Source organism: Oncorhynchus kisutch, linkage group LG30, assembly GCF_002021735.2.
Source record: "Oncorhynchus kisutch isolate 150728-3 linkage group LG30, Okis_V2, whole genome shotgun sequence".
NCBI classification, from domain to species: Eukaryota; Metazoa; Chordata; class Actinopteri; order Salmoniformes; family Salmonidae; genus Oncorhynchus; species Oncorhynchus kisutch.
Genome location: NC_034203.2, coordinates 13,682,399 through 13,705,717, shown reverse-complemented (window position 1 = coordinate 13,705,717; position 23,319 = coordinate 13,682,399). Strand labels below are relative to the sequence as shown.

Below are 23,319 nucleotides of genomic sequence, written 5' to 3'. Positions count from 1 at the left end.
AACATCTAGAAGCAAGCTCACAGAACGGGATTTCCGAGTGCTGAAGTGTGTAGCACGTAAAAATCGCCTGTCCTTGGTTGCAACACTCACTACAGAGTTCAAAACTGCCTCTGGAAGCAATGTCAGCACAAGAACTGTTCGTCAGGAGCTTCATTAAATGGGTTTCCATGGCTGAACATCTGCACAGCATCGGCTGAAAAGCGTTCTCTGGAGTGATGAATCATGCTTCACCATCTGGCAGTCTGACGGACGAATCTGGGTTTGACAGATGTCAGGAGAACGCTACCTTCCCCAAGTGTAAAGTTTGGTGGAGGAGGAATAATGGTCTGGGGCTGTTTTTCATGGTTTGGGCTAGGCCCCTTAGCTGCAGTGCAGGGAAATCTTAACGCATACAATGACATTCTAGACAATTCTGTGCTTACAACTTTGTGGCAAAAGGTTGGGGAAAGCAGGTCCATACAGAAAGGGTTTGTTGAGATCGGTGTGGAAGAACTTGACTGGTCTGCACAGAGCCCTGACCTCAACCCCATCGAACACCTTTGAGATTAATTGGAACGTAGACCGCGAGCCCGACCTCACTAATGCTCTTGTGGCTGAATGAAAGAAAGTCCCCCAGCAATGTTCCAACATCAAGTGAAAAGGCTTCCCAGAAGAGTGGAGGCTGTTGTAGCAGCAAATTGGGGACCAACTCCATATTAATGCCCATGATTTTGGAATAAGATGTTCGACGAGTCATGTAGTGTATTTTTTGTGTAAAGGCTCTCCATCCCGGTTTTTGCATGATTCATAAAGACTTTCCTAACCTGAATAATCTAGAAGATCAGAGTATTTTTCAATCTACCAATTGGTGCTGAAAAGGAGATGAATATGCATATATTTAGATGGCTTTCTTTCATTGATCCCTAATATTCTGAACTCGTTCACTCGATTCTAGTGAGCCTGTCGAAAATTCCTATTAAAGGAACACAGTATTTAAAGGGATGGTTTAAGATTAATTTACTGAAAACCCTATTGAATGAAACTCAACGAGAAAATCCGTTGGCCAACAAGTGGGCGGGTTTTCAGTGGTTAAATTTGAAAAAATTCAGTGCGTGCAAGGGAGCCACACCTGTCTGAATCAGCCTCTTACTGAATAAAACATAACAAGTACTGTTTTTATGAGTGAATGGTAATTTGTATCAGTGAAAGTTTATTCCATATATTCATCTGTGCTCTATTGGCAAGGACACTGAACAACAAAGACCTCTACCAACCATAGACAGATTTGGAGCTGGATTCAATGCATAGCGCCGAAGATTAGCTTTGTAGGGCAGTTGAAATGGAAGGTTTCAATTGTTAGTGAATGCAATCTCGGTAAAGGCGTAAACATTGCCTTTAAATTACAATCACATCACAAAGCTTGTCTTCAGCACTACAGATTGAATCCAGTCCTTAGTTGGTTTGTGTTCAGTTCAAACCTATTCTCCAATCTTCAAATGAATAAAGATGATATTCATCCATGTTATTATTGCTACCCTTTCGCGGCTCCTACGTCATCTCCCTCTGACTCTGCTGTCTCCTCCTCTCCTCCTCTGTCCCACTTCTTCCCTCCTTACAGATTCTTTCCCTGCAGGCGGAGGAGGTGGCCAGGGAAACGAAGGTGGAGGAGTATGAGCGGGAGCTGGCCCGGGCAAGGAGGAAACTCAAACAGCTGAAAATGGAGGTCAGACGGGCCCAGGGGAAGGTGGAGGAGGCGGGCGAACGCACCATCCCTCTGGAGGAGTCCATCAGCCAATCATATGAGGAGATTTTACAGGTGGATGTGTCTTTAGTTGAAGACCCATCCCTTCCAAATATATCCCACTCTGGTTATGAACTCATTGTCCTTCCAAAAATACCTGCTATGGAAGGATTGGATTGATGACAGCATTACAATAGGGTAGTCTTTCATGAGTTCGTTGATCCAGTCCTGCAGTCATCAAAAGGGTCAGTGGTCACAAAAGACAGCGAACAAGCCCTGGGCTATGGTCACAATGGAGAGTAGTCGAGCTTGTAAAGCCCATTAAGAGAATTGGACCATGGCCTCTGATTTTTCCTGCCACTGTGTCTCCTGCTATTCTCCTCATGTGGCAACTGGAACCATTGAAGTAAGATAGCCTCTAGGGTTTCCTAGAATGCCAGGATGCAGAGCAAATATAAGAATATGGTATCAGGCTACAGTATATGTGGGTGTGACCGACTGAGTTTGAAACCCAAGTCTCCTCTGTGTTAGCCCGCTGAGCTAAAGCTTCAGGTCTCAGGCGAAGGTACTCCAAACCACATCTGTTACACGAGAATACTAATATAAAGTAGTTCAGTCAGACCGGCAGGGTGTGGGGATTCATTGTTATTTCAGTCCCCTGCTGACAGGTGATTAATGTGTATGTAGCCTTCATCATGCCCCCCAGTGTATTGATCTGTGTTGTCACAGGACTGGAGAGTGAAGGAGGCTGGTCGCATCGATCCGTTATGCATGTTATTGATCCTCCATGTTGATTTTTGTTCCTTTGAATCATTCTGTCTCATGAGAAAAAGCCTTCAAGCTGTAGTAGACCGATATTTAATATCAGCTGGGTTTCTTTTGTTTGCTGATGATGTACCAGACATAATCTTTAGGTAGATAACAGTCATTGATTCAGGGAGAGTTCAAAAGGTCTATTTTATTGGATAAAGACAAGCACAAGGTCTTTGAATAGCCATGTGCCTAGCACTCAAGCCCAACCACTTACTTACTTGGTCTTTACCGTGCCAAGTGGAGCATAAGGCCTGCCCCCATCTCTTACTGTTCTGGGCAAAGCTAACACATGCATAGTGTAACGAACTTCTTCGTCTGATGAGGAGTAGTGTCCATGATAATTTATTATATCAGAACACGAAAAATACAAAATAACAAAGTGAGGGAAAGAAATGAAAATCGAAACAGTTCTGTATGGTGAAAACACAGACACAGAAAACAACTACCCACAAACACCTAAGTATGGCTCTCAATCAGAGGCAACGATTGACAGCTGCCTCTGATTGGGAACTATACCAGGCCAAACACATAGAACTATAACACACAGAACAAACATAGAATGCCCACTCCAACTCACACCCTGACCAAACTAAAATAGAGACATAAAAAAGTAACTAAGGTCAGGATGTGACACATAGACTTCTCTAAGATGTACAATACCAGTCAAAGTTTGGACACACCTACTCATTCAAGGGTTTTTCTTTATTTTTAGTATTTTCTACATTGTAGAATAATAGTGAAGACATCAAAACTATGCAATAACACATATGGAATCATGTAGAAACCAAAAAAGTGTTAAACAAATAAAATATATTTTATATTTGTGATTCTTCAAAGGAGCCACACTTTGCCTTGATGACAGATTTGCACACGCTTGGCATTCTCTCAACCAGCTTCACCTGGAATGCTTTTCCAACAGTCTTGAAGGAGTTCCCACATATGCTGAGCACTTGTTGGCTGCATTTCCTTCAATCTGCGGTCATCCTAAACCATCTTAATTGGGTTGAGCTTGGGTGATTGTGGAGGCCAGGTCATCTGATGCAGCACTCCATCACTCTCCTTCTTGGTCAAATAGCCCTTACACAGCCCGGAGGTGTGTTGGGTCATTGTCCTGTTGAAAAACAAATGATAGTCCCACGAAGTGGCAAACCAGATGGGATGGCGTATCGCTGCAGAATGCTGTGGTAGCCATGCTGGTTAAGTATGCCTTGAATTCTAAATAAATCACTGACAGTGTCACCAGTGAAGCACCATCACACCACCTCCTACATGCTTCACGGTGGGAACCACACACGCGGAGATCATCCGTTAACCTACTCTGCGTCTCACAAAGACACGGTGGTTGGAACCAAAGGATAGATTTCCACTGGTCTAATCCATTGCTCATGTTTCTTGGCCCAAGCAAGTCTTCTTATTGATGTCCTTTAGTAGTGATTTCTTTGCATTAATTTGACCATGAAGGCCTGATTCACGCAGTCTCTTCTGAACACTTTATGTTGATGTTACTTGAACTCTGTGAAGCATTCATTTGGGCTCCTCTTCGAGTTAGAGGTAACTCTGGGTCTTCCTTTCCGATGGCAGTGCTCACGAAAGCCAGTTTCATCATAGCGCTTGATGGTTTTTGCGACTGCACTTGAAGAAACAACACAACTGAACTGATTGGCTCAAATGCATTAAGAAGGAAAGAAATTCCACAAATGAACTTTTAACAAGGCATTGAAATGCATTCCAGGTGACTACCTCATGAAACTGGTTGAGAGAATGCCAAGAGTGTGCAAAGCTGTCATCAAGGAAAAGGGTGGCTACTTTGAAGAATCTCTAATATACTCTTTTGTTTACTACATGATTCCATATGTATTATTTCATAGTTTTGATGTCTTCACTATTATTCTACAATGTAGGAAATAGTGAAAATAAAGAAAAACCCTTGAATGAATAGGTGTGTCCAAACATTTGACTGGTAATCTATATATATGATAAATAATTGCTTTTGTTGATGACTGCTGTGGACTAGGAGGAGCAGACGCTCAGTATACTTAGTGGGGAGCGGACGGGAGATGCAACACTGCCAGACCACCAGCAGGTGGAGCCAATCGACACATCCCCCATCAGCCTCAGGACAGAGGACGGAAATCTTGACGTCCCCGCTGTACCAGCCAGGTCATGGGGCAGGAGCCAATCACTGCCTGTCTATGCTGAAATCCTGGTATGTTTCATACACAAGTGTTTAAATCTTACATGATGTCCATCAAACCCATAGAACTTGGGATAGCTTGAATTATGGGTCCTACGTGCTTTGAAATGAGTTGCCTATTCTCTCTTTTCACAGGCAAACCTTGGGTGTGCGGCTCGCGCTAAGAACGGATTGGCTGATACACAAGAAGAGGAGGAGGAGACAACTACACCAAGCACACCAAAGGTATGGCTACCGTATTACCTCAGTGTAATGTACTGTAACCCAAAAATCATTTGAAGAGACTGGATGTATGAGGAAAACTCCCTTAAACTGTGAGAAATGTTTAACCTATACCTCTCTAGCAGATGGATAAGGGAGAAAAGGAAGAGAAAGTGGAGGATGATGAAAAGATTTCCCAAACACGATCCACCAGTAGCATAGCAGTTGAAGAGCTCGACTTCTACCACCCCGACCCCTTCATTCACTGTGAATCTGAAGGTGAGTATCTATCTGTTCCATATGATTTGATGATGATGATTATGATGATAATGGTGGCGATGATGATGATGATGATAATGGTGGTGATGATGATGATTATTTTCTTTTTGCAGATTACCTTTTCAAAGATGACGACCTCTTTGCCAAAACGGATCAATCTGGTGAGTGAAGTTCATATCTGAAACTTTGACAATCTGATTGATTATAATTATACGGTATAGCATTATCCAGGCCTCTAATTCTGTTTTCGACTGATCCTTTATCGTAGATGATGACCCGTTCAAAGGCACAGACCCCTTCGCTGCAGACATCCTCTTTCCAGGGGGGACAGAGGAGCCCTATCCCTCCACTGATCCGGATACCCGCCTGGATCTTGGATCTAACGATGAGACAGACAACAGCCTCTCCTGCGCTGAGAACAAAGCCTCCACCGGCACCCAGTGCTTCGAGTCCGAGTTCCCCGACGAGGACGAATCCAGCGACATAGAAATCAGTTACAGCAGGGAGGATCTGGACACTGTTCACATGGACGCTGTTGAACTCTCCTTCGTTGAGCCCCAAACCTTGATCATGACCGAACGCTTGGGTTTCAAGCCCATCTACGCAGCTCAAACTTGTTCCTTGGAAACTGAATTAGATGACGCAGAAGAACTCGGCGTAGCTTCTGGGCGCCAACCCTTCAGTCAAGCATCCAGGGCCAACACCTGGGCTGCTGGACCCAACTTCTCCACCGAATCCGACCCCAATGGATACGAGTTTGACATCAACGCAGTATCCCCTCCTTCCGACATAGAAGAGATTCACATCACTCTTGGATCTATTCCAGTTGACTTTGACCTGGTGCCACCTGGGTATGACTCCGTGGAACCCAGCTACCCTGTTGGGATTCAGGCTTGTGACTCAGAACCTGCCGGAACAGGTGGATGCGACCTTCCTGAACCCAGCCCTCCTGTACCCACCCGCCCGGTCCGTCCACCTAGACGCCTCAAAGGGGGAGCATCAGCTGACCTTGTGGAAGAGCCAGACACTCCCAAAGCTGAAGGCTGTGATCCAGGTTCTTCCAACCGCTCTGCTGATTCAGAGTTGGACAGTGCTATCGGGATGGACCCTCTTACCAGCTCAGCTGAACACAACAGTAAATTCAGCTTCGGCAACAACAGTTTTGAGCTGAACTACGAGCCCAACTATGAGCCCAGTAGTCAAACTTCGTACAACTATGGATTTAAACTCAGCCCCGAACACCACAGCGAAGAGATCTTAGATCCTTTTGCCGCTGAACTCAGCGATGAAGAAGCTGACAACCAAGCCTCATTTGATCCTTACGAATTTGAGCCTATTGCTCAATCTGAGAACCAAGACATGTTCGACCCTTACGGGTTTGGACATACATCTCATGCCACTGACCGAGACACATTTGACCCCTATGGTTTCAAACTCTTAAGTTTTGAGACTGACAACCAAGCAATCGTCGACTTACACAGCGGCGATGATACGAACCTTGAAGACAACAATAACACAAACAAAAGGGACTCCTTTAGCTTCGATTTCAGTTACACAGCTTCAATGGACCCCTATAGTTCAGAACCCAGTAATACTGCAACAATGGATCTCCTTGGTCTGGATCTCAGCAGAGCCAACAGTGTTGCTGAGTCAGACTGTAACAATCCTACAGCGTCTGACCCATTAGGAACAGTACAAACTATGGCAGCAGGAAGCAATCTACTGGACCTGGACCGTGTGTTTGGAAGAAGTAGTTATAGTGATAACCCTGAAGTCGCCACTGACCTCTACCACTGTGAGCCTAGACAGGGAAACCCTGCTGGTCCAGACAACTTAGAATTCAGAGTGAGAGACACCACCCACTCCGAGTCTGTAGACACCATTTCTGACTGGACGACTGTTAAGGTCAGTGGCTCTTCTGTTGTTTGACACTCTGTGGGCACGTGTGTTCTGGATGTGTGTGTGTGTGTGTGTTTAATGTATAGTTGTGTATGTGGTGTACTGTTAAGAGGGCGTGTGTAGCTGTGGGTTTGTGTGCAAGCATGTTTACGATCCATTGACAGTAACTTTAACTATCATTTGTATTCTTGCCTCGCAGACCAACTCCAGGGAATCCTTGTCCTTTGGCCCAGTCAAACACAGCACACACAGCCTGGACAAATGAACCATTCCCTGGAAAGAAGACACCAGTGTGGCCATGACTCTGCAGTACAGTACAACATTGGGGAAGTAGATGGAAGGATATGAAGCAAAGGTGGGAATGAGTCGCTTTTCTCCAAACTGGCATGATTCACCTTGACCCCTAGTCAAGGGTTGCAACATTGCATTGATTTGAATGTGATTGATATGTTAATTGAAAATCATAATTTGATGAATCTAATTTGAGTTATTAATCACTGATGGTTGCTTTGCAGTTATACGGCCTTGGTTTGTTCTACACCCTGTTAAAGTTGCAATACAGTATTCAATCTGGGTCCAGATGCAGTAGGTTCTCGGAGGTGAGAACAAACAATTCCACATCCCTAAGACCTCGAGTTTGAATTGCATGAAAACCAAAGGATTTATTATTCTTGTTTGTCTTGAAACTCTTCAACCATCCATCCTTTATCCGATATACAGTATATGAGGTGCCAAGGGATAGGGAAAAGGATGGAGTGAATAGTTTGGAGTTGAGCCGTCTGCAAATACAACGGATGACTTTTGAGGGAGGTGAGAAAACCAGGTTGGTAGAATGCAGGGTCTGAGCAGTTTTGTGTTCAATTTTATTAGTCAACTGATAAGAAAACTGTGCCAATACAAATCGTTACATAACAGTTTAACACCCCTTGGACCTTCCACGACCGGATTTGCCCACTCCTGGTTGACTATATAATATTTGAACTACCAATGTGACATGGCGCGAGCCAAACGTTGAACAACTACATGTATATACATCGGTATGTACTTTCTCAGACCCCCTGGGCCAGTAATACATAGATCAATTTAGGGGATTACAAAGTGAGTGACTAATCTTTCACACATACTACTGTAAATTAACCGTTCATCCAGTGTGAAAATATCCATAGCGTTACAAAATTAACTCCCATTTTTGCGTGCTGGTACTGCCAATATAACACGCCAAATGCTTAGTACAAAGTGTCTTTATTGCAGTGATGGGGAATGGCAAAACAAACAAACAGAATGTAATAATCTAGACCCAACTGCATGTAATACACATTCACCATAAACTACAACGCATAGTAAAATAAATGAAAAATACACTAGAAAACCTGCTTGGTCAAAAAAAAATAAAAAAAAATAAGTCGATATAATCAACAAAATCTACTTATTTTTACACATACAACATTAAAGAATGTATAGATACTGTACATTGTGTGCATATGCACAATATAAGCCTATGGACGCACAATTTCACCTGGTTTCATACAGTTCTTAATCCATATTTGATCCAAACATAGTTGATACTATACAGAATCAACAAGATATGGCATACAAAAAGCACAAAAGAACCTTCCTGCCACTGAAGGTTGTTCAGAAGCTACAGATGACCTTGTATTGATGTAATCAACTACCATACACCAAAAGGCGTCAAATAATAGCGTCACTTTTGATGAGTGGGTATACTTGTGTATTCACAGTTCATATTGGTTTAAAAAAAACAAACATGTCCATTTACATTTAAAAGAACTTGTGTTCTTCAGCAAATAACTCTATAACGAGACACTCCTCATTGACTGTCTAGCAATATTTTGCATGCTTACTTAGAATTAGAACATTTATAGACAATAGACATGTAGTGACTGAGGACAACAGATCTATCCTTATTCAACTTTTAGGTACTGTAGACTCATGGAGTAACCGCTCTCATGGAAATACATGTTCTCAAAAGATGGAAGGCAGGCAGAACGAGGCGCGATCAGGTGGGACCATTCTAGCCAATGAGGGCAGATGTGTATTTGAACAGTAGGCCATAGAGATGGAGGACTCATCTTTGTATCTGTGACATTATAGCATCAGGGTTACATCTCCATTTTAAAGTAGTACATTTTCTTCATTTGTTGATTGCTCCCAACTCAGAAATCCCCACCCAGTTGACTACTTTAAAATGGTGGAAGCCCTCAATTGCAATGTCCATGCTAAAACAGGTGATACCCATGATAAGTACTACATCTCTCTCTCTATAACAGCAGGCACAACTCCGATATAAGCTATATATTTATATTTTCCGAAGTTGCCGTAATGTCACGAGAATCCACTTACGTCAGTGCATTCGTAAGAACCTTATCATTGCGGAACTTATATTCAATCAAATAAGCCTCACATAGCTAATTAGTTACATTTTTTGTTGATCAAATTCGACACTCATTGACCTCCATACAAAAATTCCTCACTTTGTGGGCTTATTTTCATGGAAAGATATTGGGCGGAGTAAAACCTCTCGCTTCGTCTCTTCCGGTCTGATACTGTATGATTGATTAGGGGATGCATCAAAATGGTAGTCATGTCTTCATTTGAAATGTCAGACTGACATGAATAACACTGTTGCAGTTTTAGTGTCTTTCCCTTTGCCCACAAACCAAGAAGAATACTTGTACAACATTCCAAACTAAAGCCCCCTAAAGTACATTGTCCCTATATTTTTTACAGACATTGTACACTCAGCTACAGACAGCAGTAGAAAAGGCATCCCTTAAATATTTTGTCCCAAATAGAGTAACACATACTCAGTGAAAGGTATAGAAGAGATGACAGTTGCACTTTCTTTTACAATCTTTACTTAAGAGATTACTACGTTGAACCTGGGGTCAAATACGTAAGCTGTACTTGATTCAGTTTGCCAGACAGCTAACTCAAAGCTAAAACAAGCACATGACAAAGTATTTGACATATATATATCTGTGGAATACTGTGATATACAAAACTCTTCATTTGGACCGTAGAGTGACATTTCCAATGACTGCACTTGGTAGCACACTTCTGATTTGATCCCATTACCAGAGTGAAGTAAGGATAAATACATTGTACAGATTTACAGATTTATTACATAATAAGTACTTGATGATAGTTCAACAACCCATATCAATGCTTTACACCACACAATGTTCAAGGGTATTAATTCAACATAGTGCATCCCCTCTAGACCATCATTCAACCAATCAAATCATAATAATTCTACCCGCCATCCAATCAACAACTGAGGACATACCAACTTCTTGAAGCAGTCTTAATACTTGTACATTCCGGGTCCGTTGACAAGCTCCCCACTTGGGACATAGTGGAACTGTATCTGTTCCTTCTGCCGACCACTTGTGTCTCAGTTCTAGGTCACAGTTCTAGGTCAAGAGTGGTTGGACGGTCACGCACAGCTAACAAGTAACCCCAGACACCATACTGCCACAATCTGCCAGTTGTCCATGGTCAAACCATGGTCAGATCAGTGAGGGGTGTAGACTAGTGCGACCTTCAAAAAGAGAAGGGTACAGGGGGTCAGCCTAGGCTTGGTTTTCCCACCTCTGTTCTAGGCTTTGTCCTTGCGCTTCAGCTTGTTGACTTTCTTGGCTCCACCGTTCTTGTTGATTAGCTTCATGACTTTCTCCTTGTGGTCCAGCACCTTCATCATGGTGTCTCTAGCCTCAGTGATCTGGTCCATCACCAGCTTACAGCGCTGCATGTTACCCTGGGGAAAGGGGAGGGAGAGACAATTCAAAATGGCTGACTGACATTCATAACAAAGACTAGGCCCAGGTAGAATTTCCCTTGAGTCCTCAGAAATGGTATAAAGCTGCCTGTGGAATTGATCAAAACCAGACCAAATACTGATACATGGCGGCATTCCTGGTTATAATAGTGTGTAGTAGTAGTAGTGTTTATGGGAATAGAGAGTTCTTCGATATTGTAAACAGTCAGATAGTGATGAGATATTGTAAAGTCAGATAGTGATGAGAAAACATATGTGGTTTGTAGGCTATAACTAGGGCCTAGAGTCTTTCCTGGTTAGGTCACGTGGTCTGAGAAAACTCTGTTCCTACCCATGAGCAGCAGCATAGATTTTTTGTGGAAAAAGCCGTGTTGTTGCGTGTTTGACCTCTGACCTGTATGAGCTCATTGATACGGTGCAGGTCATCATCCGACCCGGCCTTCTTCTTTGGGATCAGACCCTCTTGGAGGGTCGTGAGGCGGCTGTACACGTCATGCTCCAGATTAGTCTAGTGATAGAGAGAGGAGAGACATATAAAGACCAACACTACAACAGACTTATTCAGGAGGACAAATATCTTGTTCAAAGAAGATCTAGTTTTAGACCCACTTCATTGTCTTCCGACAGCTACGTCATAACGTGATGCGTTACCATTGAGCACTATCAGTGCAGACGGTCGTCGCGCTCTCTGACGCGAGACAATGAGATTCACTTGGGTACAATTTAAGTGTCATCTCTTTTCGCTCTACCTCCAACTTCATAACTCTTAAGTTGTCTTTCCATAGTGCTTAAAAGTTGACCGCACTGAGTAACTGTACTCTCTATACAAAGATCATTGTAAAAAGGGAAGTAGCGTTTCTCTCACCAGCTGCATGAGCTGTGCAGCACACAGGTGCATCTTCCAGCCCTGCGCTCTGCACACCACCCCTTTCTGATTGGCTACGTCCTGCAGGGTGCCCTTCTTCTCCTCTGAAACCATGACAATGTACCATTAAAGCCATATTATAATACAGTAATACCTTCAACAACACACACCATTAAGCTATTTAACTATAACTAGGGTCGGGAGTTTTTCCTGGTCAAATTACAAGGATTACAGGGATAAACTCTAGGCCCTAGTCATGTAATATGTGTGCTATGAAAGTTACTGGTCATTTGCAGGCAAGGTAAATAGCATTTCCCTGATTAGTATTTTGTGACGTCTCCAAAAATGTAAAGCCAACAAATGACACTCGCTTTCATAGCATACTACACCTTCCAGTTAGGCTTCACAGTGCACCTAGCACAAGAAAACGTTGTCCTCTTGATGTGTGTGTGTGTGTGTGTGTGTGTGTGTGTGTGTGATTTCTAAATGTTTCCCTATGTATGCATCTTAACATCTGGTGAGAATAATAACCTTGTGTGATGTTGTTGTAATAATTGTTGTGTAATTTAGTTGTCCAAACAAAACAATGAATAAACAATTCAACCTCAAAAGCCTCCAGAGCATCACTGCCATTTCAGTCCTCAATAAGTGAATTTCAGTCTCTCGAAAAGCCCATTTTATAATATAAATTTAATTTTGAGTTCATTTATTTGCAAACTATAAAGAGTCTTTTTTTACTGTGTAAAAACGATGTGCAGGAGGGGGGAAAAAAGCCCAAAAGGGTTTGTCGAGGGGCCCCCCCGGCCCTCCAGTGGTCATAAATCACACAGACTAAGCAGTGTAGACAAAAAAACTAAAGAAACGCAAGAGGTCAAATCAAATCAAATCTAAGCAGAAAGTCCAACTACTAAAAGGTGTAGAGCTGTGATAGACAATAGGTGCCTCAAAACATGTTTTCAGTACAATGACAGGCATCGCTTGGCATATTCAGGCAGTGAGTGAGTTCCAGATCATAGGGCCTCTGTAGGTCATTCAGAATTTGTTGTTCGTGAATGTGGGTGACGTAGCGGTTGTCTGTTTCTTGTTAGTAGTTATGGAATTAACGTGGCAGTGAAATCGTTTTTGAAGAAAGTGGATAATAAGTGATTTAAAAGAGCCGTAAACAAATTGAGCAACTTGAAGAGAATTCCTTCCATAAACATTCTGTCCTCGTAGTTTGAAAAGTGGTGATGAAAGGTCTCGAAAACCAGCAGATATGATTTATAACCAGCGTTTCCGCAGGCGATAGATTGATAGTAGTTTGGTATGGTGTGTGCTGGTCCATGTAATGTTACAGTCACTGCTGAATGGGAAGATCATTGTGTAGACAGAGCAGTGCTTCGGTTTATGACATATCGCATTTTGCGTATTTTTTTCTGATCTTAGGAGGTTATTGCCTTTATGTGTGATTTATATTTTATTTAAATTGATCCTTTATTTAACTAGGCAAGTCGGTTAAGAACTAATTCTTATTTACAATGACGGCCTACTGGTGAACAGTGGTAAACTGCCTTGTTCAGGGGCAGAACGACAGATTTTTACATTATCATCTCGGGGATTCGATCCAGCAACCTTTAGGTTACTGGCCCAATGCTCTAACCACTAGGCTACTTGTGGTTTCCATGACAGTTCATCATCAATCAAAACACCAAGAAAGAGGGTTGTACAGGCTTGATCAACAGGTATATTATTAATATGGACCCCTATAGAGCCCCCCCCCCCTATAAGCCTACATAAAACACAGCCCTTATTTTAAGTGTTTCTAAAATCTCCTATGGGAAAAAGTTATGGTGGAAAAATGATTGGAACCAATTCTGTTTTATTGGCATTATGACTCATACCGTGGTCCTCTATATAGTATGCATTTTCTGTTCTTTGGACTAAATCAGATTTGTTTTCGTTTTTTGGTAGAGTCAGTGACAATTGATTGATTTTAAGCCACTGAGATATTACACAGTTCATCATTAACAACATTAATAAGGTCATTTAGATTTCTGTGAGGGTATAACACACATATGATTAGCAAACAATATCTGGGAAAGCACTCTGGATGCTTTGGGCTGATCATTTATATAGATAAAATAAGAGGGGTCCAAGTGTCGATCTCTGCAGCACACCACAATTCATCTCTATTTCTTTGAAAATCATATGGGGCAGCAGGGTAGCCTAGTGGTTAGAGCGTTGGACTAGTAGCCGAAAGGTTGCAAGTTCAAATCCCCGAGCTGACACGGTACAAATCTGTCGTTCTGTCCCTGAACAGTCAGTTAACAAACTGAACCCACTGAATTTGTTCTTAACTGACTTTCCTAGTAAAATAAATAAAATATATTGCTTTCTATCCTTTAGATATATCCGGAGAACCAAAGCAGAGATTGTTCATTCACGCCCTAGTTTAATTTAAAAAATATATATATATATGATTAGGGATGGGTGCAGTTATTCAAACGAACGTTAGTATTCCATTACTTGGGAAAGTATTCATCTTATTTCATTTTTATATTTTAAATACAATGATCTGTGTTCCATTGCTACATAGCCTACAAGGATAGACCACTACATTCAAAATATGAATAAAAACAGTGACAGTTATGAGTGTGCCCCATACAAAATAGACACCGGTAGCCTACACACCCGCTTCACATTAGGTAGTTTGTTGTTATTGTCAGTCAATCACAGCGGCGCTACAGCGTAGCAAGTGAAGTGGACGATTTCTTAATCAATGCAAAATGGAATTAAAATGACAGAATTGAGTTGGCTAAATGAGTAGGCTATACTGATCAACCAACAGGTAGGGAGTTGTTTAATATGAATGGAGTTGTTGACAAGTACTGGGAGCGCAGCAAAATAGCCTCAATTAGCCTTTCTACTTTAGTTAGCTAGTTGGCTACTTGATAGATGATAGATAACCTATGGCAGCAACAAATGTTGTCTAACTAGCACGAGTTGGTGTAGTCTCCCCCCCCCCTCTGAACGCACCAGGGCGTACATTTGAACATTCTGGAAGATTAAATTGAAATGGTGCTGTACTGAACAACAAGTTGAAAAACGAGGAGGGGTTGGGGAACCCTGTTAACATGGCCACTGCCCTTTAAGTCACTCAGTGCTTCAAGACATACCTCGCCACATCCACCAAAAAGGAGCAAACGTACCATAAAGTCTATTCAAGAACATACAAGAATGTTTGGGGGAAACTTGCCATTCAGCACAAACCTTTACGCAATTTAGCAAATGTTCAAGCGCCTCAGCTCTCTCCCGAGTCACACAAGCAAGTCTCCAATTTTTTTTCCCTTTAAATCACATTTTCGGATAAAAAAAAATCGTATTTGAATCAAGAAATCATTTCAAATGCCCATTCCAAGTTTCCAGCGAGATACCTAATGTATGATCTTTGCGACCATTTGCTTTATGTATTTTGTCAATTAGAGTGAGATTTTCTGAAGCCATACTGATGTTTGTATAACAGACTTTCCTTGTTAAGATATTTTATTTATCCATTATATGAATGCTTCAACAACAAAAAATTGATAGCTGACAAATTCAGATTGTTTGTAATTTGTCAAGTTTACTAGATCAGCTTTATGAATCAGAAACAATTTTGGCCATTTTCAGTTCATCGGGCACAATGCCCTTTGCAAATTATACATAAAAAATGTGGGAAAGAGGTGTGATAATGGAATCAGCCACTTCTTTAGCCAGTTTAACATATAATCTGTTGTGGGTCATTTGGTTGGTGCTTATATTTGTCTTATTTCACACATGTACAAGTGTGTATTAATACACATGTTTGAATTGGAAATGTTCACACACCCTCAGAGAGTGGGGTCACAGCCAGGATCTGCCATTATCAACAGCGACCCTAGAGCAATTAGGGTTAAGTGCACAGGAAGTTGGTGGCATCTTAATTGGGGAGAACGGGCTCGTGGAAATGGCTGGAGTGGAATGGTATCAAGCACATGGTTTCCATTCCGGACATTATTATGAGCCGTTCTGCCCTCAGCAGCCTCCTTTGGTTAAGTGCCATGCTCTAGGGCACATCGACTTTTCACCTCGTTGGCTTGGGGATTTGAACTAGCGACCTTTCGGTTATGGGCCCAATACTCTAACCGCTAGGCTACCTCTCGCATTTTAGTCCCATTAAGTGTATTTCAGTCCCACAACAAGCTCTTAGAACCCAGAATGTATGACAATTCATTATGAATACAGTTATGATTGAATGCAATCAATAATAAAGACATTGGTCTGACCTTTGACCCGGATGTCACTGTATCTCTGGAAGTGGTGATAGGCAGCCTTCCAGGGGTTCCTGTAGTGGCGGAGGAGTGTGACCGGGGGACGAGCACGGGTGGGGACATAACGCACCCCTTCCTCATCTGCAGGGAAGGGAAATGTACAGTGGTCACTTATACAAGGTCAAATATAGGGAAATTAGCCTACCGTAACTGCAGCAAACTTACCCTTAACCGGGACAAGTGAATCATGAATAAAGAGTTTGAGTATCTACTTTCTCCTACCTATGTACTCCTTGAGGGGCGACTTGCGTTTCTCGGCCCTCATGCTGAGGGGTCTGGCTAGGACCTTCTCCTCGTCCGTGCTGTTGGTTTCCATCATCTCGCTCTCTTCCGTGGAGATGACATGCTGCTGCTTCCGGGGCTTCTTCCTGGGTGAGGCCCCGGGGGTCACATCCCCACTGGGCATCATGGACAACAAGGGGGTACCACAATGGGGCATGGGGGGACCTGGAGGGCGAGGAGAGAGAGGAAGAACTAGGAGATCAATAGCTCAGGGCCCGTATTCACTAAGTGTGTCAGAGTAGGAATGCTGATCAGCCCCCCTCCCTTTATTTATCTTGATTTAAAAAGGAAAACTGATCATAGATCAGCAATAGGACACCAATAAAATAAAAAGTTTACAACATTATTGGTTTTGGTGGTGGCAAATACATTTTTCAATTCAAATGTACCTGGTTTGGAGGTATCCATGGCCTCCACCTCCTGCTTTATCTTGATCTCAGGGAGGGTGGAGCTTATTCCACATGCCGCCGTGCTACTGGCCGCTGACTGGGAAGGCGGAACAACCACGTTGGCCATAGACAAGATTGGTGGAGTGATGGCAGACAGGGCGGGGCCAGGCTGTGAGTGTGGGGGTGCTGACACTGAGAGGAGCGTCTGGATTGGCTGAGAGGGTTGCTGGTGGGGTGGGGCTCCAGGATGCTGCTGGTGTTCATTGGTCTGATGGCTGGGCAGAGCCTCCATGGATGATGACATCACCGGGGGAGCCAGAGACACGTGGAGATCAGGCTTGTGTTTCACACTGGGAGGTCAGAGAAAAGATCATCAACCACCTAATCATTTGAAAGTACATTTTCAACTACAAGATATTATTAATACAGGAGTATGCAGTTGACCAGAGGATTCCAGCGTGTGTACACAGCATAGTCTTTGATCAGGGCCTACTAACAATGTGCAGTGCTACATCTTACCCTGCTGGGCGTGGAAACCCTGATGCATGCCTGATTCCTCCGTCTATCCTGGGGCTGTTGGCCTCTGGGATCAGGTTCTTCCTGACTGCAGACCTTTATAGGGAAAACAGACACCGGTTAGTGTTGGGATAGAAGAAAAGCCTACTCAAACGGTAGCTGCTCATGACTAGGGCTGTGGTGGTCACGAAATCTTCAGCCGGTGATTGTCAAGCAAATAACTGTCAGTCTCACAGTAATTGACTGGTAATTAACATAAACACATTTAGCATCTCGTGGCTTCCACATATAGCCTACAAGCCACTGATGCAGACCTTTGGAACATCTACATTTTAAAAGGTGTAATAAATCAATTTAATATAGCCTACACCTTCACAATAAATCTGTTATTTATTGTAGAGAGGTCTAAAGAAACATGATCTGAAGAAAATGTAGCCTATTTCAGAAGAACAGAATCGCATACTCAGATGTCCTTATCAAATCAAATCAAATATATTTATATAGCCCTTCGTACATCAGCTGATATCTCAAAGTGCTGTACAGAAACCCAGCCTAAAACCCCAAACAGCAAGCAATGCAGGTGTAGAAGCACTTATGTTAGGTCCTGATCTGGTTATGCCATATGGCAGTGGGCTACACTAGTTCATTTAGCAGACAAGATTTGCTTAGAATTCCGTGGCATTATTTTATAGTATGAAGAATATATTGAACAAATCTCCAAACGATGAGGGAGTGCGCACATGCGGCTATTCTGTGTTGATTGGTTAACAAATAAATAGGTATTCCAAATGCTTAATGAGTTATTCATGTAACTTTAGTTGTTCTACAAACTCTGGGCTACATGTTTTGATTTAATACATTGTAAGGCAGCAAGATGCGACTAACGATGATTTGAAAAAAGCGTCTTGAAAAAGGCATGAGCTCTGCTTTGTTATTTGTCCAGGGTGTACACACTTCGTCAGTCTCTCATTCACGATTTGACAAGCCCTTGACAATGCCTTGAATTTCCCGGTGGCATCCCCTTTGTGTGACCATAATGCATCCTAAAAAAAAATCCATGCCCTTTGCAGCCCTTCTCTCTGAGTGCTGTCTGCTCCGAAGTACTACTCACTCACACGGCTTGTCATCACCTGATCTGGTCTTTCTCACAGGCTACAAGTGAAGACAGACACATCAGGGACGCAACTGCATTTTGGAAGAACTGTCCACATTTACTTTTTGTCAGCCAACAAGATGAGTAGGCCTAACGAACAGCATAATCACTAGCCTATGTCAATCTACTATCCCCCATAGCATACAAGTTGACCTATTATATTCTGTGAGAGAAATAAACATTCCAAAGTTTGGGAGAGTTGTGGGATGAGATAGAGCCCAAATTAATACAACCACTAGCATCAAAAGAACTTTACGTAATGAGGCAGACATTTAACTTAACATTTTTATAAACTATTAGACTATTTCTTCACATTATAAGCGCAACAATGTGCACACTGCAATAGGCTAAGTGCAGATGTTCCATTAGGGAAAACACCATTATCAAAACTGACCACAAATGCGACTATGCATGTAATGCTTTAATTATAAAAAGGTGCATTTTTATGGTGAAAACTTTCTTCCCCAAACTCACGTGCCGCTTATGTATGCCAGTTAAGCTTGTTAAACGGATTAATGTGCTTAATTTGAAATGTGCTTAGTTATTTGGCCACTTTAGTTGTGATACAAACCTTATTAAAACACATAGGCCTATGGGCTAGGCTACATGAGGTGTGTGACTATGATTCAAAAAAGTAAAAACAAAAAAAACACTTAAGCTGGTCATCATTCACAAATGATAAGCTAATATTGTCACCCATCAGACTATTCTTGATTTAATCTTATCTTTTCATATAAAATATATGTGTGAAATTGGTTTGGACTTAGAATGGAGCATTATCATGCACCTGTAACGAAAAAATGTAATCTATGCACTTAAATAGCGAATTAAGCTTTTCCTGTGTTTCTTTTTCATGCCAGCCAGGTAGGCTATACTCCTATTGTAAAGACAAGCAATGTGCTTAATATTAGGAAAGTTGAGAAATAAATATAGTAGGCCTAGCCTATAGAAAGCTGGTGGGATCCTCCTCTTTTTAATAGAGGCCATCACTCGGTTTTCTCACGCAATTGCATAGCCTATAGAAATGTTGTGCAACATAAGCCCATGGGCTCTCATGAAGTGTTTGATTAGATTTTTTAATACATTTGCATTGACGTCAGAGTGATTAGAGGGACAATAGAGTGCTGAGTACCAGGCAGTTAGCAAGTTTGGTAGGCTGCAAATGACCATCAGCAGCATCAGAGCTTGGAGAAGCCTAATTGCCGTGACTAAACGGGTCACGTGGAATTTGACTGCCTTCATGACCGCCGGTGTGGCGGTAATATGGTCACCGTAACAGCCCTACTTATGACAAGAGTTGGTGACCACGACTGCTGTAGTAAGGAAAGGAAAACCGTGAGGGGTTTTCTAAACTCACCCCTCGTTGGCAGGCTTCTTACGTAGGATGCTAGGTCGGGGAGAGGACACCAGGGTGGGGGCACCAGGCCCAGTGTTTTGAGGGTGTGTCTGACCCACAGAGGTTGGAGGCTGGCTGCCACCGAACGTCTGGCCGATGGGGTTGGTTACCAGAGTGGTGCCGTCTGCTAACACAACTGAGAAGACAGAGCAACGTTGTTAGAATAGTTGTCTGAAAAGAATAGCTGCTAGGATTTTTTTATTTATTACTGTGATTCAAATCTCCAATAAATAACATTAAAATGAAAAGTAACAAAACAGATAAATAAAGAAGTGAAAATACTTGACTGGAGAAAATGCGTAGAATGATTCTATTCATAATACATTTCAGACCTGACAAAAACTAATTTAAAAACTTTCAACGAAACTTAAACTGCTTCGTTCACCAACTCACTAGAGGTCTTGTTCTCATTGGCTGGCTGTTGTGGGTTGATGGGTGCCGGTTGGATGTTTTGTGCGGTGATCTGACCGGTGGCGGAATGCAAGCCCTGGGCGCTGATGGTGGTTGGCTGGATGCCCTGCGTGGCCATGCCGGCGGGCTGGATGTTCTGCGTGTTGATCTGAGCGATGCGGTCCACCGTCATCAGCTGCATGGGGTTGAGGTGCACCGCCGACGCCACGCCCACACTCGTCTGGGTCTGCATGGCCGTGCCGCTGGGGGCCTGAGGGGTTACTGTGGGGTCGACGGGTTGGATTTGACACACAGGATGAGAGATATATATCTGGTATTATAGATGTAGATTAGACTAGTGTATTATTATGTTGAACATGGCTTAGAAAGTCAGAACTAATTAAAAATGTAATTGATTAACAAAATGATCAATAATCCTTATTAAAGTGAGTGTTCAGAAGTTAACAATCTGGCTCTGTGAAAATGACAAGAGTATTATCTGACTGGTTGAGAGTCACAAAAGAGCCAGATGTAGCATGTTGTTAAGAAGGAGAGGTGAATTGTACCTGGGTACTGTCGGATGGTGGACACAGAGCTGGTGATGGGGGTGTAGGTGTGTGTCAGGGGGAACGGTGAAGAAGGGTAGGTAGGCAGGAAGTACTGGAACTGCACTGGCACCGATTGCCTGTGGGGGAACGTGCATATCAAATGAATGAAATAAAACAACCATATCAAAAACGTTCAAATAACCACCAGGAATTTACTCCAAGTACATCAGAAATAAGGAGGCGCTGACATTTTACACTATTGTAGCCCAGGACCAATGAGGACCACATTGGAAATAAGAGTTTTAATGCTCCATCCTCTGGATCAAATAATCATCTTGTTGATGAATGTATTATCATCAACCCAAAATAAAAATGAATCAATCAGCCCTCGTCACTAACCTGTTGTCATTGCGGGCCTCCATGGTGATGGGGTTGGGGGAGGAGCGGTGACCAGAGATGGGGATCAGGTTTCCCCTCTCTCCAGGGTACTCCGGCTGGATCCTGGGCGAGGTGTGGGCTATCGGCTGGGGAACCACTTTAGCTGAAGAGGGTGGAGGTGGAATGGTGTACAATCAGCTGGGTGAAATGTTCATTTTACAACATACAATCACCCCGTAGAGACTTCTTCTATAACTTCAAAGCAAGCTAAAACATTACAGAATCTGGCGCAATGCATTCAACCGTTGACAACCGGAAGTGTCACTGTTTTTAATAGCCACTCTACTCCTATGAATGACTTACTCAACTCCTATGAATGAACATTCCAAGGACTGTGGAGTAGGTTACTCCAGAGAGTAGCTTGGAGCCTTTGCACTCCAACATTAATGATTTAGAAACTTACCCACGGGGATGTTGGACGTGGTGACTGCTGTGGCGTGAGAGGAATGAGAAGTCATCGTCATGGTGACGATGTTACTGTTGGTCATTTGGGGGTGGGGTCCGGAGCCTGGGTGAGGTAATGTGGTTATTACAACATTAAAGCAGAATAAAAGGAAACAGTCAGTCTTGATAGTGTCATTATGATGCGGGAATGGAAATAGATTAGTTAGACCTACACTACAGGTTACACTACACTAAGGTTTTAGAACACCTACTCTTCAAGGGTTTTTCTTTATTTTTTACTATTTTTTACATTGTAGAATAATAGTGAAGACATCAAAACTATGAAATAACATATGGAATCATGTAGTAACCAAAAATGTGTTAAACAAATCCAAATATATTTGAGATTCTACAAATAGTCACCATTTGCCTTGATGAAAGCGTTGCACACTCTGCAGCAGAGGCAACTCTGGGTCTTCCATTCCCGTGGCAGTCCTCTGAGAGTTTCATCATAGCGTCTGATGGTTTTTGCAACTGCACTTGAAGAAACCTTAAGTCTTTTTCATGTTCCCTATTGACTGACCTTTGTGTTTTAAAGTAATGATGGACTGTCGTTTCTCTTTGCTTATTTGAGCTGTTCTTGCAATAATATGGACTTGGTCTTTTACTAAATAGGGCTATCTTCTGTATTCCCCCTACCTTGTCACAATACAACTGATTGCCTCAAACGCATTAAGGAAAGAAATTCCACAAATGTACTTTTGATAAGGCACACCTGTTAATTGAAATGCATTCCAGGTGACTTGATGAAGCTGGTTGATAGAATGCCAAGAGTGTGCAAAGCTGTCATCAAGGTTATTTGTGTGGCTACTTTGAAGAATCTCAAATATAAAATACATTTTGATTTGTTTAACACTTTTTTGGTTACTAGATGATTCCATATGTGATATTTCATAGTTTTGATATCTTCACGATTAGAAAATAGTAGAAAATAGTACAAATAAAAACCCTTGAATGAGTAGATGTTCTAAAACTTTGGACCGGTAGTGTATCTCTATCACAACAACAGCATCACCTGTAGTGCTAGGCGATGGAGCAGTATTGGTGGCTAATATGGGGGCAACAGTTGCAGCAGCGACAGGAGTCACATTGCTGAATATGGGCTTCTGTGCCATGGTGTGGGGCAGCTGGGGTTTCTGACCCCCAATGGCAGGGTGGGAGGGCAGGGTGATGCGTGTGGGGTTGTCCCGAGATGGGGGTTGACGCTGAATGCTCAGAGTGGCTGAAGGCGGGTGGATATTTAGTCCTGGACGCCTGAGGGAAGAGAACAAAGGGATAGTCAACATTGGTTTTACGTACACTTGCAATAACTGGAATAGTAAAATTAACTATCTAGATACATTTACAAAATACTGTAAAGAATGGTTAACGCTTTCAGCATGTCATACTGTGTTTATTTTCCTTACCCATGAACCATCTCTGCGGAGTGCGTGGCTGAGCTAACCACTGGGGACTGAGGCCTGGTGGCCGTTAATGGGGCAACCACCGTGGGCATCACAGCTGTGGACGTTGTGACTACAGGGCGTGACTGGATGGGCTGGTGGATGATGTGCTGGACAGTAGGTGGGCCAGTGCCACCACCTGTAGCAGGTCTCAGTACTGTGGGTCCTTTGGAACTGGACATCACAGCAGCTGCAGCAGCTCCTGGAAACACACATGAACAAC

The 23,319-nt window shown here is 42.7% G+C and overlaps 2 protein-coding genes across 7 annotated transcripts in view; one reads left to right on the top strand and one right to left on the bottom strand.

Moving 5' to 3' along the window:
* LOC109875204 (uncharacterized) overlaps positions 1 to 12,384 on the top strand; it is a 17,420-nt gene extending 5,036 nt beyond the window's left edge. Inside the window, exons 3-9 of one of the 4 annotated variants that reach the window (XM_031810672.1) lie at positions 1,598 to 1,795; positions 4,548 to 4,739; positions 4,863 to 4,952; positions 5,072 to 5,207; positions 5,321 to 5,368; positions 5,476 to 7,112; positions 7,306 to 12,384. In XM_031810672.1, coding sequence (XP_031666532.1) covers positions 1,598 to 1,795; positions 4,548 to 4,739; positions 4,863 to 4,952; positions 5,072 to 5,207; positions 5,321 to 5,368; positions 5,476 to 7,112; positions 7,306 to 7,371 — 2,367 coding nt within the window. In that variant the 3' untranslated portion in view covers positions 7,372 to 12,384. The remainder of the gene's footprint in view (positions 1 to 1,597; positions 1,796 to 4,547; positions 4,740 to 4,862; positions 4,953 to 5,071; positions 5,208 to 5,320; positions 5,369 to 5,475; positions 7,113 to 7,305) is intronic. The other 3 variants (XM_020467438.2, XM_020467437.2, XM_031810673.1) reach the window with 3 other exon arrangements.
* sap130b (Sin3A-associated protein b) overlaps positions 8,332 to 23,319 on the bottom strand; it is a 21,573-nt gene continuing 6,585 nt past the window's right edge. For 2 of the 3 annotated variants that reach the window (XM_031810670.1, XM_031810671.1), the window contains exons 6-19: positions 23,061 to 23,298; positions 22,670 to 22,908; positions 21,614 to 21,718; positions 21,172 to 21,313; positions 20,791 to 20,909; positions 20,228 to 20,506; positions 19,796 to 19,970; positions 17,289 to 17,381; positions 16,770 to 17,119; positions 16,321 to 16,545; positions 16,054 to 16,179; positions 11,771 to 11,874; positions 11,300 to 11,413; positions 8,593 to 10,884 (exon numbers count right to left, since the gene is read on the bottom strand). In XM_031810670.1, coding sequence (XP_031666530.1) covers positions 10,726 to 10,884; positions 11,300 to 11,413; positions 11,771 to 11,874; positions 16,054 to 16,179; positions 16,321 to 16,545; positions 16,770 to 17,119; positions 17,289 to 17,381; positions 19,796 to 19,970; positions 20,228 to 20,506; positions 20,791 to 20,909; positions 21,172 to 21,313; positions 21,614 to 21,718; positions 22,670 to 22,908; positions 23,061 to 23,298 — 2,468 coding nt within the window. In that variant the 3' untranslated portion in view covers positions 8,593 to 10,725. Of the gene's footprint in view, positions 10,885 to 11,299; positions 11,414 to 11,770; positions 11,875 to 16,053; positions 16,180 to 16,320; positions 16,546 to 16,769; positions 17,120 to 17,288; positions 17,382 to 19,795; positions 19,971 to 20,227; positions 20,507 to 20,790; positions 20,910 to 21,171; positions 21,314 to 21,613; positions 21,719 to 22,669; positions 22,909 to 23,060; positions 23,299 to 23,319 lie in introns of all 3 variants that reach the window. The other variant, XM_031810669.1, reaches the window with a different exon arrangement.